Source organism: Scardinius erythrophthalmus (assembly GCF_964197995.2).
Source record: "Scardinius erythrophthalmus genome assembly, chromosome: 14".
In the NCBI taxonomy this organism is placed as follows: Eukaryota; Metazoa; Chordata; class Actinopteri; order Cypriniformes; family Leuciscidae; genus Scardinius; species Scardinius erythrophthalmus.
In genome coordinates, this window is record NC_138234.1 from 10933924 (window position 1) to 10950228 (window position 16305).

General features: G+C 38.0%; 1 protein-coding gene and 1 long non-coding RNA gene across 2 annotated transcripts in view; both read right to left on the reverse strand.

Moving 5' to 3' along the window:
• The window catches only part of LOC308701967, a 756660-nt gene that overhangs the window by 569471 nt on the left and 170884 nt on the right, over positions 1-16305 (reverse strand). The gene's annotated exons all lie outside the window — the stretch shown is intronic.
• Positions 4449-16305, reverse strand: part of LOC308701565 (uncharacterized protein) — a gene marked incomplete at its 3' end in the record, with an annotated part of 61170 nt that continues 49313 nt past the window's right edge. The window contains exons 4-5 of the mRNA XM_081383921.1: positions 9285-9418; positions 4449-4637 (exon numbers count right to left, since the gene is read on the reverse strand). Of these exons, the coding sequence (XP_081240047.1) occupies positions 4449-4637; positions 9285-9418 (323 nt within the window). The remainder of the gene's footprint in view (positions 4638-9284; positions 9419-16305) is intronic.

Consider the following 16305-nt stretch of genomic DNA (forward strand, 5'->3'; position numbering starts at 1 on the left):
ATTTTTTATGTGATTGAAAGAGATCTAAATACTTAAAAAACTTCTCACGATTCGTTAATCCCGATAGCTGTAATAGTAAAAACGTATAATAGCTGTAATAGTAAAAGTTTTCCAGATAGTTCCACATGTAATGCCAGATATTTCATATGCAAGCATGTCAGCCAATCACAGCAGAGGGCGTTTACACTGAAGTCTCACAGCAGACACGCCCCTTCAAACAGAGTGTTCAAACCAGGGAATGAAATCAGGCTAGGAAATATGCCTTTTATTTCTAAATTATAACAATTTTTGATCTAAAAAACATACTAACATTATAAGGGCACCCCTGGAAACATGATAAAATAATAAAAATAATCCATGGAATGGGACCTTTAATCTGTGTAAATCTGTTTGTTCTCCAGGTGTGTTTGGTGATTCAGTGTCAGTGATGGAGGGAGATTCTGTTACTCTAAACACTGATCTTACTGAAATACGTGAAGACGACGAGATACTGTGGAAATTTGGAGCTGAAAAGTCTCTCATATTTAGAATGAATAAAAAAAAGCACATCTTCTCCACAAATGACGATGGTCGTAATGGGAGATTCAGAGACAGACTGAAGCTGGACGATCAAACTGGATCTCTGACCATCACAAACACCACAACTGAACATGCTGGAGTTTATCAACTAGATATAAGTGGAGCGAAAAAATCATCAAAAACATTCAGTGTTTCTGTCTATGGTGAGATGTAATTTATCTAAACATGTACAGTACATATTCTATTTACATACATACATACATAGATAAATATTTGTATAGTTTGAGCTGTCAGAAACATTCATTGACCGTTAACGCACTAAACACTCACTCCACACAAACTACAATTCACAACACCTAAAGACTGATTGTTGTATTCATATTTCTGTTTATTCTCTCATGTTTTTCAGATCGTCTGCCCGTTCCTGTAATCTTCAGTAATTCTTCACAATGTTCCTCATCATCATCAAATTGTTCATTGGTGTGTTCATCAGTGTTGAATGTGAGTGGTGTGACTCTCTCCTGGTACGCAGGAATCAGTGTATTGTCCAGCATCAGTGTGTGTGATCTCAGCATCAGTCTCTCTCTACCTCTGGAGGTGGAATATCAGGATAAAAACACCTACAGCTGTGTGCTGAACAATCCCATCAGCAACCAGACCACACATCTGGACATCAACACACTCTGTCACACATGTGCAGGTACCACAGCACCGATGATATATGTGTGTGTTTACTTGCAGGCTTCTGTTGTAGATCATAATGATGCACATTCACTTCTTTCTTTATCATTACAGCACCGGACACACAGTCTTCTTCACACTCTCCAGTGTCTCTGATAATGTTGATCTCTACTGGATCTCTGATGATTGTAGTTGCACTCGGGATCTTCTGGATCTGCAAAAAAAGAAAAGAAAGCAAAACAGACACAGAAGGCAAGAGTTACAAACTGATTTTAACAAGTATTATAACAAATAATAGTCCACTATATTTTAGTAGATTGATTGCCCTTTTAGCCCTAAATTACAATTTAAACAATTAGTTTCATAATTTTGTAGTTAACACCTTCTAGATAAATATAAAAAGAAACCAAAATAATATTTGTAGTGATTGTGTTGGGCAATTTATGTAGATTACATTCATCAGAATACATGTCTTTGTGTAATAATGACACTGAATGTCGCTCTTTACTGGGTTTCATAAATTATGTGTAAAGAATGTCTTTCTTAATGTAATGACGAACACATACTCTGTTTGTAACTTTTTTTCTGTGTGAAAAAGGCCTAATGACAAATTCAATTTGTTGATGCCTTATTTAAAAATGGCAGTGCTAAACATTTAATGAAATGTGCAATGCCTTATTTCTGACAGTCCTAATAATAACACATACAGTATGTTGTGAAGAATCAGATGTAGTTAGGATTGAGTATTGTAGTTTTAATGCATCTATTATTGTCGTTGAAACAGTTGACGAGATCACTTACGCAGAACCTGCGTTTAAAAGAAACGCACAGAAATCGGTAAGACTATTTATTTTTTGTTGAGTGTGTTTGTATCATTTCAGCAGTGAGTCAGATGGAGATGGAGATCAGTGTTTTTGTCTGCATAATCATCCATCACATCACACATAACAGCACCATATCAGATATTTACAAGAGCCATAAGAGCATCATTCCATGCAAGAAACACTTGTGTTACTTAGAGAAAAATAACCCTATGTGTCACATTGCAGTCTTTAGGATGAACCTATCACATTCATTATTATTATCTTTTTTTATGTGTTTTTTACAGGAAGTAAAAGAGGAGGATCATGTGGTTTATGCACCGATTACAATGAGAAAAGTATCAAGACCCAACCGTGTGACCAGCGACAACCTTCAAGTCTGAGTCTATGGTTGAGCTTTTGGTGAGAATCAATCATCGTTTTAAAGTGTGGTACTTAAAGATGGATTCATGAAATGGTCTCCTAAAAAAAAAAAATCGTTTGGCCCATTGGATCATTTTATGTTTGGCTCTTAAAAGTATTACAGAGATCATGTGTGTAGGTCTCATACATTTAAAAAAAAAAAAAAACATGGATGGAAAACACTCATCAAAAGGTGAGAACCTGCTGTGGTCTCAATCAGTGTGGTTTGATATGCTGGGTGGATGGAGAGCTCATGAGTGTTTCTGCTGCTAGACGTGTGTGTTTGATGTCTGTTTGAGTGCACCTGATATGAATAGTGTGTCTCATAGCCTGTGGTTGAAGGACTTTTTCCATTCCTGCTACACATGAAACCGTTTGACCTCTGCTCTACAGAAAACTGCTCCCTTAAAAATACTGAGCTCGTCAATGCTGGTGTTTGACCAAAGGTCTTAAATTATACAGAGATATTACTTCAAAATATAAAAATATAATATACTTTGTGTGCATATGCATCATGAACTTATACTCATGCTGTGACCCTACACTCTAAAAATAACTTGACACCTTTTTGATACCTTGATAGGTAATTTCCTGTTTTTTATGTCAATGTGTGTGAGTCATTTTAAGAATAAATGCAATGTATGACTTTGTAAATGTAAAAAACTGATGAAAACTAAAGAAATTTTGATTAGACACTAACTAAAAGCAGCAATGCTACAGTTTGGCATAAAGATGGATGAACCAACACCTTATTTCATGATATGAGTAATTTTATATCACAATAAAGTTATTTCATTAAATTATTTGTCTTTTATCTTTAAAATATAGAATGATGCACAATACAATACAATTACAATAAATATGACAAATACAATATAAGAAAGATACAAATGAAATAAACAGTGCTTTAAATGTTGTTTGATTATCAATGACACAGACAGCAGGTTTAATAGACTGCCGTCTCTCTAAGACCTGATGCATGGATCCAATACATTAGAACAGTGGTTTTCAATTCCAGTCCTCGTGACCCACTGCTCTGCACATTTTGTATGTCTCCCTTATTTAACACACCTGAACCAGATCATCAGCTCATTAGGAGAGACTCCATGAACTGAACTGAGTGTGTCAGATAAGAGAGACATACAAAATGTGCAGAGCAGTGGGTCACGAGGACTGGAATTGAGAACCACTGCATTAGAACACACCTGATTTATTTCTTAAAAAAAATACTCGCATTACTTGTAATACGTTGGTCACCATTATGTTAAGTTCTATTTAATTCATAGACTTTTAGTTTGTTTTCATTCCTCACTTGCCTCTTATCAATCACCATGGACACTAATCACATTCATCACAGCTGCTAATCGTTTAGTTTGTCGCCACTGTGTATTTAAGTTCCTGCCTGTGTTCTGTCTAGTCTCTGGTATTGTTTGTGCATTCCACGCTATCTTGCCTGCTGGTTATGTTTCTGCGTTATTTATTGAACAACCTTGTTACCTTTCAATCATCTCTGTCTTCCTTGGATCTAATCGTGACAACGTTACCCCAAGCAATGCTGCACAATATTGTGGTTTTGTTAAGATGCTGGACAATCAAGCAGACAAGTTTAAGGGTAGTAGAGACGGTTTCTCCCATTGCTGTGGGACGCATATACATGTCTGGATGGGCAACACATTAAACGTTGTGTACATCACTCACCAAGGTTGTCTACGCTCCCATCGCATGTCGTAACTCGCCCACCATCTCCTCCTCTGGCTTTTGAGTTCAAATGTGCTGCTGACACGCTCACAGCAGCTCACACTCCCAGGAGAGTGGAGGCTCCACCCCCAGGAAGGTCGCTTAAAGGCGCTTTGGAGTTGCTCAGGTGGACCGTTTGCTGCTCTGGACACATCCCACTGCCAGTTGTTCTATTCCCTGACTGAGGGGACCCTCGGCACGGATGCACTGGCACACAGCTGGCACCGGGGCCTGCGCAAGTATGCGTTTCTCCCAGTGAGCCTATACTCGCACAGACCCTGTGCAAGATCAGGGAGGATTGAAGAGCAGGTCTTGCTGGTTGCGCTGTACTGGCCCACCCGGACCTGGTTCCCAGAACTCAAGCTCCTTGCGACAGCCCCTCCTTGGTGGATTCCTCTGAGGAAGGACCGGCTTTCTCAGTCCATATGCACCATATGGCACCCGCGTTAAGACTTCTAGAACCTCTATGTGTGGTCTCTGAACAGGACCCAGAGGTTTATAGTGACCTAACCTCAGTGGTAGTAGACACTCTCACTTCAGATAGAGCCCCCTCTACGAGGCGTGCTTATGCTTGGAAGTGGAACCTGTTTGTTGAATCGGGCTCTTCTCACCAGGAGGACCCCCGTAAATGTCCAATCAGAGTCATTCTTTCCTTTCTGCAAGAAGGGTTGGAATGAAGGCTGTCTCCCTCCACCCTGAAAGTGTATGTTGCTGCTATCGTCGTACATCACAACGCAGTAGAAGGTAAGTCGGTGGGAAAGCACGACCTGTTAATCAGGTTCCTGAGAGGAGCGAGAAGGTTGAACCCTCATTGACCTCGCCTCATCCCCTCTTGGGACCTCTGTCTTACCGGCCCTGCAGAGAGCTCCCTTTGCAGTCAATTTCCAAAACACCAAAACACAATCCTTTCAATAATTACAACCTTTGTAAAAGCTGGAGCATGATGGAAACTGATACTTTAATACAGACTATGCAAAACCTTGCAAAATATAAGTAATAAACATGTTAGTACTTAACTACATGAAACAAGTTGACTGTTGATTAACCAAGCTCTCCATTAAACGACCAACAGCCCTAAAATTGAATAAAATATAAAATATTATAAAGACACTTCATATTTAATCGTTTTAGATGATAATTGCATTTAACAGATTACACCTTAAATAAAACATTTGCAATTGGTTTGTAAAAAGTGTTTTTTATGCATGTTTGGACTGAGTTTTCCCTGCATTTACACTGTTCTGACCAGCAGGGGTCACCAACAGTGAATGCTGTTCAGAAACAAAAAGCTTTGTTTCTCCCATCACAAACTGTCTGGGGCAGGACATAATGAGAAGAGAAACCTCCAAGTCTCTACTTGCTGTGCTTCTTTGGCAGCAGCACAGAGGAAAACAGAATAGAGAGGGAGAGAACAGACAGTAAAACAAACTCATCCGCCCATCGATCATGACATTACAAGACGTAACAACAATCATTATAAAGTTGCTATAAAGTAGCATCAGTGTTGAAATCATTTATAACGCAATGATTCAATATTATCTTATATTATATATCAGTATTATCAACAAAAATATTTTAGAGACGTACAGATTCCAGCCATTATGAATGATAAAATTTATCACATAAACATGCAAAGATTTTCAAGTTCATTTCCTTGTTTCAGAAAGTAAAAACATCCTCTATTGATTCTATTTACATATTTACAATGAGCACCAGCAAAAAAACAAAAAAACAAAATCCCAAATTGGGGACAAGAATGCTGCCAAAACCCAGTTAACACAGAACGTTCCCCTAATGTTATTTTTTGGTTATTTTTTTGGGAACCAAATACTTACATTGGGGAACGTTCTTTTTTGGTTTTATTTTTATGTAACAATAAAATAACGTTCCCAGAACGTTGCTGGGTGGTTACCATAAAAAATAACGTTCTGGGAACCATAAACTAACATTCTGAGAATGTTCTGGGTACCAAAAACTAACGTTATGGGAACCAAAAATTGTTAGCTGGGAAGAAAGAACCAAGAAAAACTGTAAGTCTAATGCTAAATGCTAGACTGAACAGAGTATTTAAGTGAAGGCAATCGTCTCAAAACAGTTATAATAGTGATAAAAGACAAGACAAACACAAAATACAATATTTAAATAAAAAACAATCACACTAGTCAATCTTAACACAATAAAACAGCACCTCATAAAATGTCACATTATTTTCACAACTTCAGGTATAGGAAAACTGAACGTTGCACATTTCAACGAACAAGTCTATATTTCTACCAAATAAAGACTTACTATTGTTTGGGGTTAACAGTTTAGGACCCAAGGACCAGATGTTTGAAAGAAGACCCGGAGTCAGAATTATAAAAAATAGAAGAAAAGTTTTACTGAATATAGTTTGCAGTTTCATCAGCAGAAGTTCAGCTTCAAGACTCACACAGGAGTTCGTAGGCCGCCCCACTTACAGTTACAAAGATCACAGCAGTTATACCATTTCCAAGGTCTAAGCTACGTCATTGCTTACAGGCAGAATGATTCTCATTGGCTAAGAAATAGATAAACAGTCATTTTCCACACATATACAGATAGACTGAAGCACATCTCCATAGATTATGCCGCTGACACTCGGACCCTGAAGTTAGGCACGTCGTGACCTTCCAGGTCGCAGATTTGGGTTGCTGGGCGTCTGCATGTCACGAACATCAACTCAGTCAATCTCCAACAATGCCAGTGGTTCCTTAACCTGTAACCAAGAAGACTAACACACACACCGACACACAGCTTTTCCAAGGTTGGATTTGGCCAGGCTCTAACTATAAACAGGAGTCTCGTCTCAAAACATCAAGATAACAAGTTCTAATCTCTCAGGATAGGACACTTTAGTCTAAATGGAAAGTAAGGCTTTAACAAAGAAATGGTCCCTTAAACTATAGACTTCAATGACCCCTATGTGTTTTAACATGTTGAAGACCTTTCTCAAACACAAAACAAGTCCTTATTTAATTTCTGGAAGCTGGGCTAAACAAGCAAGCACTGTTACTGCATTCAGATATCAAATACTGACATTAAAGAATACATGAAAAGAACATTTCAGTAATCACACTGGTAACTTCAATAAAGTAAAATCTCCAGAGAAGTCATTCAACTCATTTGATATTTAGAAGGAAAAATATTGATTAATACCTTGATTATAATCACTCATTACATATACATTGAAGCAGCAGTGGATTCCAATCCACCCCCTTCACTATACTTTAATTACATTCTTTTATCAAGTATACAAACATTTGTGTGTTACTATTGCTGTAATAATGCCCACCTTGAGGTAATTGTAAAAAAACATATGCAAATAGCCCCGCCTCCACTCACTCATTTACACCAGCTCACAGATTCTCTCTGCCAACTTACTGAGGTAAACGCTGCACGATGATATCGCTCTCTACGTCGGACACATGGGTAATTTATATGATTAGCCTTTTGCTTGACTATGTTATCAAACAGCTAATAATGTGTTACTAATGCTACACAAACCATGTTCCCGTTCGCATCTCAGAGTCAGAAAGCTGCCTCAGTATCCGTACAAACGCTTTGAACAACTCAGTGGAGAACGGCATATAGTTCATCATAACATCATGATATAAATCATACACCCGCTATATTGCTAAATCTATCCGATTTTTTCAATCATCAGAAAAATATACTGGGATAACCTGTCATCTCTCGAGGCTTCCCTGCTAGTTTGCTGTTAATGATATGCTAAAGCCCGCCGGAGCGTTGATCTGATTGGTTACAAGGTAGTTTGTGACGTCAGAAACACCAGCGATTTCAAACCGTGTTTTTGAGACTCTTTGGTTCACTGCAGTTTTAAGGAGAAAATACTCAGCAATGGTGTTGTTGACTTTTGAATTTACACGTTTTTTTCTTAAAGCATATTAAAAACACCATAGACATATTGACAAAATTAAAAGCTGGATTTTCAAAACAAAGGTAGCCTACTTTAAATCTTTTTTTTTTTTTTATAATTCTAACAAATCCTTTTTGGATGTGATATTTAAATTGGTATGTAATAGGTGAAATTTGACTGGTATTGGTACGGACTGCTGAAATCATAGAATCGTGACACAGTTACTCTGTGAGCGACGAGAGTTTCAGCTGATCCTCTTTACTTCTGGTTACTGGGCTACTGGGACTGAGAGTCGAGCTATACAGACTGAAAAGACGATCGCTTCCCAAACCGAGCGATTAGATGATCAGGAAACAGAGGGCGACGTCGTAATTTGAGGATCATCGGCCTTCCAGAAGACAGAGGGTCTGGCTGTGGTTAACTTTATGGAAAAATGGATTCCTGAAATACTCCATCTGGAGACGCAACCCGGTCACACTAAATGCGTGTCTATAGCACCATAGGCGTAATTTGGCAGGTGGGACATGCTGGAATGAGCAAACTGGATCGGAGAGGTATAAATTAGGAACTTTAACCATTTCCTAATTCTCTTCAGTGTCCCTTTCAATGAAAGTATTAAAAGGATGCATTATGTTGCACTGTTTTACTGGCAGCCTGAGCCTGAATCTGAAGTATGTGTCATCCTCAAAGGAATGTCATTCAGATCAGGTGGTAAGCTATTGTTATCATCCCCCTCCTGTAAGAAAACACAGATTCACAGAAGGCTAAAGTGATGAGAAGGATTGATGATTCAGATGCACAACAAACACAAACACACTACAGACTGAATTTAGTTTTTTTTCCTGTTGTTTGTTCAGAGGTTTAAATTTCCTAAATATTGTGTCAAAACACTGTCATAAGATGCATCACATGTTTTGTACAGTAATTTAAACCTGAAGTATTATGATTTCAATATGACATCTAATATGCTTAAACTGTTGTATTGGTGTTTTGAATAAAGTTGAAAAAAGCGCATTTTGTTTATTTGGGAGTTATTGATTGTTTTGTTGTTTCACTGGTGAATATCTGCTTCTGTACTGTTAAAAAATATAACTTTTTAGAGTACATTTATGCTACACACAGAATTATAATAATATTAAAATATATTCATACCACTGTTCTTTTGAAGGCATTTTTGCACTGTAAATCTCTTATTTCTTGTTAAATCAGCTGTATGTAATACTTACTCTATGTGGTACTGCTGCATGGCTCATGCGGTGATGATAGTAAATCACTGCAGCAGTTACAGCAGCAAACACCAGCAGAACACCAGCAACTATTCCTGCTACAGCTCCTGAAGACAGACCTGAACCTGGAACAGCTAAAGACAGATATTCATTATTCCTAGAGAGTGAATGATAATACATCAGGTATTTAACAATACTGTATGATAATGATTTAACTGATAAATGGCACCATCTGTTTCAGCAACAGCTGTTAAAACAGCTTGAAAGTACCGAGAGATCAACAGGAACCACTGTTCACAGGAGTAAATATTTTGATATTAGGCATTTTTCATGTTAATAACATTAGTCAAAGTGTTATGGAGTCAAAGCTCCCTTTTTTAAACAGTCCAGTGCCCAACAGTTATTGGGTTTATTTAAAAATATTCAAACATTATTTAAATTCCTCAAAGGAAAATGCATTTAATGGCTGAATATATTCTCACCAGTGACAGTTAGATTGAATATCTTCACACTTCTGCTGTTGTTGTTGATAATCTGTAGTTTATATTCTCCAGAGTCTGTGTTTGTGATGTTTGTGATGGTCAGAGATCCAGTCTGATGATCCAGCTTCATTCTGTCTCTGAATCTCTCTTTACACTGAACATCTGTACAGATCTTACTCTGATCTCCATTGATCCGAGCTATATGAGTATCATTAAAATGCCTCGTCATTGAATCATTTGGGTTTTTTATTACACCAGAATTTAAAGTAACAGATTCTCCCTCCTTCACTTCATATAGTTCAGCAGCAGGAACATCTGAAACACAAACCAACAGATGCTGGAGGATATTTTGCTGATAAAAACAATGACAACAAACCCTCCACAACATGAAAGAACTGTGATCATGGATGCGATTGCACAAGCCCTTTCTTGACTTTCTTTTTGAAAAGGAAGTTTGTGCTTTTAAACTCATTTTACATTCTTACTTTATATCTGTTACGGCTGGTGCCGTTTTGTGTTGTTTGTTAGCTGAAGTCAAACTCTGACAGTTAATGTTATTCCCCATACCCCTTAATAACTGCAGGGGACGTAACAATATCAAATCCTCATTTAAGCAAATAATAATAGAAGTTGGCCAGAGAACGCATGGTTATATTTAAACTTAACTGAAGCTTCCTGTGAACGCTAATATATTTATCATCATAGATCTTTAGTTGTCGTTCTTGTGTGTAAAGTGAGATAATTCTATAAACTGCACTTATGCTGCAAGTTTGCAAAGATTATCTGTATACTGTATGTGAATTAATACAGGCAAAGAAAAAAACTCTTAATATCAATGTAAAAGAATCAATAAACACTTAATGTGTTTAAACATATTTAAACTGCATTTAAACATTCATTAACTACTCACCATGAACAGAAACATTGAAGATCTTGTCACTGCTGTTGTTACTGCTGGTGATATTCAGTTTATATTCTCCAGAGTCTGTGTTTCTGGTGTTTGTGATGGTCAGAGATCCAGTCTGATGATCCAGCTTCAGTCTGTCTCTGAATCTCTCATTACACTGAACATCTGTGCAGATATCACTGAGATCTCCATTGATTTGAGCAATACGAGTGTAATTAAAATACCATTTAATAACTTCGTGTTGGTTTGTTTTAAAACCAGTGTATAAAGTGACTGAATCTCCCTCCATCACTGACACTTCATCTGATCCAACACCAACACCTGGAGAAGAAACACAAGCCATACAAAATATTCAATAGTGCTGTGATTTTTTTTTCTACATGTTGCCATATGAAGATTTTGATTAAAGAAATATGCCTGAATAACTTCAGTCTTGCAGAGTTTCACTCCAACCCTGATAAAAATGTAGCATGTAGCTTTCTAACCCTTAAGAGTGTTTACAGTAAGTGTGTTTTATTAGGGTTGGAAACCCGCGGGTTTTGAAAACTTGGTGGGGCAGTTTAATTTTGTAGTGTTGGTTGGTCACAATTTATGATTCATAGGCTTTTGGCAAATAACAAACAAACATTTATTTTTATTTAATTTATTTGCAAATTTAGAATGATTCACTTTTATTTCTAATGAAACCATTTTTTTTTTTTTTTTTTTTTTTTTTTACATACAGCAAACATCTCCTCACTATCCGCTAGCTGCCTCTCCCCTGAACACACTGTAAAAAGTCTCTGTAGACAGCCTCTGCATGTGTAATTGCGCGTCAACGCGGACAACGACGCAGAAGTATAAATGAAAACCAACGCGTTGCCTACAGCGTAGAGGCTCCGTCGTAGGTCCGACGCAGAAGTATAAATCAGCCTAAGTCCTATTTATACTTCTGCGTCGGACCTACGCCGGAGCCTCTACGCTGTAGGCAACGCGTTGGTTTTCATTTATACTTCTGCGTCGTTGTCCGCGTTGACGCGCAATTACACTTGCAGAGGGAGCATGTGAAACCCGAGGGAGCGGTCCTAGCAGACCAATCACAGCGCTTGCGTCCGCGTAGAGTTGACCCGTTGTTACATTTTTGGAGAGGTGCACGTCAGGGTACTCCGAAGGGTACGCGCGCTACACACAGCCTACGACGTAGCTACGGCGTGAGCCCGACGCAGAAGTATAAATGAACAGTGTAGAGGCTCCGGCGTCCCCTTCAGTCAAGTCCGAAGCACGACGCACGCAAGTGACGCAACCGCAACGCGTTATGGCAACGACGCCTCACACTGACAGATGCGTAAAAACAAACGTGAATTTATGCTACTTTAATTTTGAACACATTGTCATGTTAATTATAATCAAATGCATTTTGTTTCATTGACCACAATATAGCTGTGTTTGAGTCCCTCACCAGCGGCGGCCTTAAGCATCTGGGGGCCCGTTTCAATAACTAATAGAGCAGAAAAATATATACTTCAGTTCAGATTGCTTAAGCCGTTCGCGGGGGCAGTAAACGTCGCCATGGTAACCGCGGCGCGAGTTCGACCAATCAGAGATGTCAGTGTTTTGCTTAGAATTGTGGGTAGTGTAGTATTTCTCCAGAAGATCGCAAATAACAAGGTCGATTTCATACCTTGTGGCTTTTATAGGAGCAGAAACATTCGTTTCACAACCTCGTAGCCTCGTGGTCAATCTACCTTGGATGGTTTAGACATTATGACTAAAAATCAATATCCTGCGGAGAAAATTAATCGGATTTTGCTGGTCTGTTGGGGCCCCCTTTGGAGGGTGGGGCCTGTTTCAATTGAAACGGTGTATGGCCGCATCTGCCGCTGACACGACACCGTTCTAAAAAAAAAACCTTAATGCGCTCCGGCCCGCTCATTCGCACAAAACAGTGTCTGGTGTCTCAAGAACGCACTCCCGAAAATAGGTTCGAATTAAAGGTGCAAACGATTATTCGCTATCTCTGCGCATATCTACGCAACCTCTGGGCAAACACAGACACGTGTGCATCACGTGTTCAGTAGGTATGCGCGTTTGAATATACTGTATATGTGCGCAGGCATGTATCTTTCTTTGCAAACCAACCCTCAACAAACTACTTGTCTGGCCTTAAATATTTATTGTGCAGAATTATTTATCGCTTCCGCATATCCATGTGGTGACTCTGTCACGTGGAGAAGTAGAGGGAAGGGAAGGAGGCTTTCACAGGGGAGAGACATTTTCATCTCAACCATTTTCACATTGATGAGCGCTGTTAGACCGCTGAGGCAGACCAGACTAAAAATTTTACTTTTAAAACTTTTTCTCATCCTAACAACATTTAAATTTAAAATATTGGGAGGACAATTTGTCCATTTCTAATTATTGGGGGGACTTGTCCCCCTTAGTGACTATGCTGCTTAAATTTAACAGCAGGGGTTAAACTGTTATTCCCACTGCAGCGCTCCATCTTGTGCCCAAAAAAAGACCTTACGTCTGGAACAATAGGGTGGTCTCGTGCTTGTTTATCTGTCAAAAGAGCCCACCTCATAACTTCTGCTCTCTATGGCTCGGGTCCCTCCTTCAATGTGCGTCTGTTTCACCTATTTATTGTCCAGCAAGTGAAAATAGTGCATCTGAGATGTACACAATGGATGATAATATACAGTATTCAAGTCTTATGCATACTAGAACATCATCTTATTATAGCCAGGAATCCCCTCCACCATCCAATATAAGTATGTATTAAATAAATATCTGAGTTGAACAGCTAGTTGGCTTGAGTAAAGGTCAAAAGGTGAATGCTTTGAAATTTACACTTTTCTGCATTGATTATCAGTTGAACGATATTAATTGAACTGATAAATGGCTTCATCTGGTGTGTTTTTGGAGAACAGCGTCATCACTGTGAACTCAATAGGAAACACTATTATGAAGCTCTTTCTGATTCTGCGGTTGATGTTTATTGAGTCCAGAGTCTGTGTTTCTGGTGTTTGTGATGATCAGAGATCCAGTCAGAGAATGTAAAAAATGTGTTTTTATGTTTTGTTTGTGTTTTCAGTAACTTGACATTAAAGCATTGTAGGATTGAAAATAATCCAAGATATTTTAAATGAACAAAGATATTTGCTTTACTGTTTCCACCCCTTCTTTCCACCACAAGGACCATTTGCAGTTCCAAAAGGCACAGAGGTTTCTGATAGTGATCTAGGCCTGTAGGCCAACATGTTTGTAGGGGAGAACCGGGGCGAAAGTAACGCGGGACGAAAGTAAAAAAGCGATTTTCTCAGAGCCCTGACTATATTTGCATTTCAAGCTATGACAGCACGTTTAGTATATGCAACCCTTGATGGAGCTGACAAATATCACGTGAATTCGTCATAGTTTCCCGCGGTTAGGTCCGGTAAGCAGTTTTCGAGTTCGATAAGTAAATTACTGAAGCGGTACTTTTTTTCTAATTACAAGTTGTGTTTTTCGTTTCATGTCACACAGTAATGATCAATCTACATGTTATTAAGTGCTGTAACACATCCTGAAGTTTGTCTTGTCAGAGTTTTTCAGTATAAAAGTAAATCGGGTTTAAATGTCAGGAGTTCCTGTCGGGACAAAAGTAAAACTCGTTACTTTTGTCCCGCTATAGTGAAAAAAGTGTTTCTTTTGTCGCGCTGCTAATGTGGTGACTTTCTCTGTATTGCAGCATTTATTAAAACATGTTTACCGGTATGTCATATTATACCAACAGAATATGGCAAGAGTGAGGGTCAGTAAGACAGATAGAGGTCTGATTCAGCCAGATGTTTATGAGAGGGCGTTCACATTTAAATCAGCTGATTTCTGTGTCACTATTTTTTTTCACTCAATCTGTTTCCATTTACCTTAGTCACATTTAGGTTTTAGCCATACCTTATATCTTTTCCACCTCCACCTATGAATTTGCAAGGTTTCCATCCTGATGTTTTTATGCAGATTTTAAATGTATGCATAAAAACAGCTTGATGGAAACATGACTATTGTTACATTATGTTGAGCATTTATATTATGGTAATTTAATTAAATTTTTATATTGTTCATGTTGAAAACACATTTTATATTGACATTGCCAATAAAAAAATAAATTCTAAACAATTCAAGTTTGTACTGTTGGGTTATTTGAAACATTGATGAAACTGAAATTTAAAATTAAAATGTAAATTAACAATTTTTTGCAAATATAAAGGCCAAAATATGTTTGCAGTTACATGTTAACAAGATCATATACTCAGGTATATTTAGGCTAATAAAAACAAAAACAAAAAAACAAACAAGAGTAACACAAAAAATCTAGCTTGTATATTGTTGTGTTACTTTTGACCCAACTGACGGGGTCGAAAGTAACATGAGCAGTCTTAAGTTCAAAGTGAAATTATACTGAAGTCCTTCTACATTTTTACAAAATACCACCTGGTATTGATAGACCACACTTGTGAGTGACTGACCACAGCAAAAATATATCTCTGTCTAAAACATCTTTTCAAATTATGTTTTTCTGAAAAATGGTACTTTCGCCCCTGCTCTCCCCTACTTTGGGAGTTGATGAATTGTCACACCTTTAGTACAGTGGGGGAAGTGTAATTATCTGATTGGTCAGTTTGAATGTCTCACATCTGGGTTTTAGTCACATGGTCAGGAAAGGATAAAAGAAGATTGAAACTGTTGATCTGTCTCTTTGGTGCTCTGGTTCTCTTCTTCCATGGGTCCCTTTATTGGGTCTCTCTCTCTCTCTCTCTCTCTCTCTCTCTCTCTCTCTCTCTCTAAGTTATCATCATCTCATACATCTATTTTGTAACTATTTTAAGTGTAACCATAACCATATTTTGTCATTACACCTTTTCAATTACAACTAATGTGCTAACTATAGTTTTGATTTGGTATTGACTTTGAAGTGCTACATATTGCAATACAATATCGTCACTCTCTATAGCAACACTCTCCAACATATTTATTAAGCTATTGTAACTGCACTTATTTCCTTCGTTGGTATAAGTGGCAGTGGGTGGAATAGACAAGAAATGTGCAGTCTTCTACCATCTTGCTAATAACGTTTCTTTAGTCATTCGCCAGTCTTGCAGCCTGAACCACTGCAGGAATCCACCCTTACAAAATAGACCCAATATACAGTATATGTCGTATTTCATTATGTGTCATTGTGCCTCACACGCTGATTATAATCAGATTAGATCAGTGTGTGAACGTGACATTATATTGGTATGAGATTGTGCAAGATTTTTGTTATCTATTTGTTAAGTATACTCTGACACTTCAATAATATTTCTCATCAAAATGCTAAAACACACAGTGATTGCAATAAAGATTAATGAAAGTGTATACATTTTAAAACTCTTACCAAAAATCTCACAACATATGAGATGCACATTTAAAAAAAAAAAAAAAAAGTCAGCATTTTATCAATTAGGTTGGTGCAATATCAAACCTACTAAGTATTGTGCTGCAAACATTTATCCGCCCGATGTTACAGCGTCAGGTTTAAAACGTCTGCTAGAAAATACAGACTGGCTCTATAACGGGTGCAAAACTCAGTTTCTGTAAGGACACAGCATAATTAAACACACCTGATCCAGCT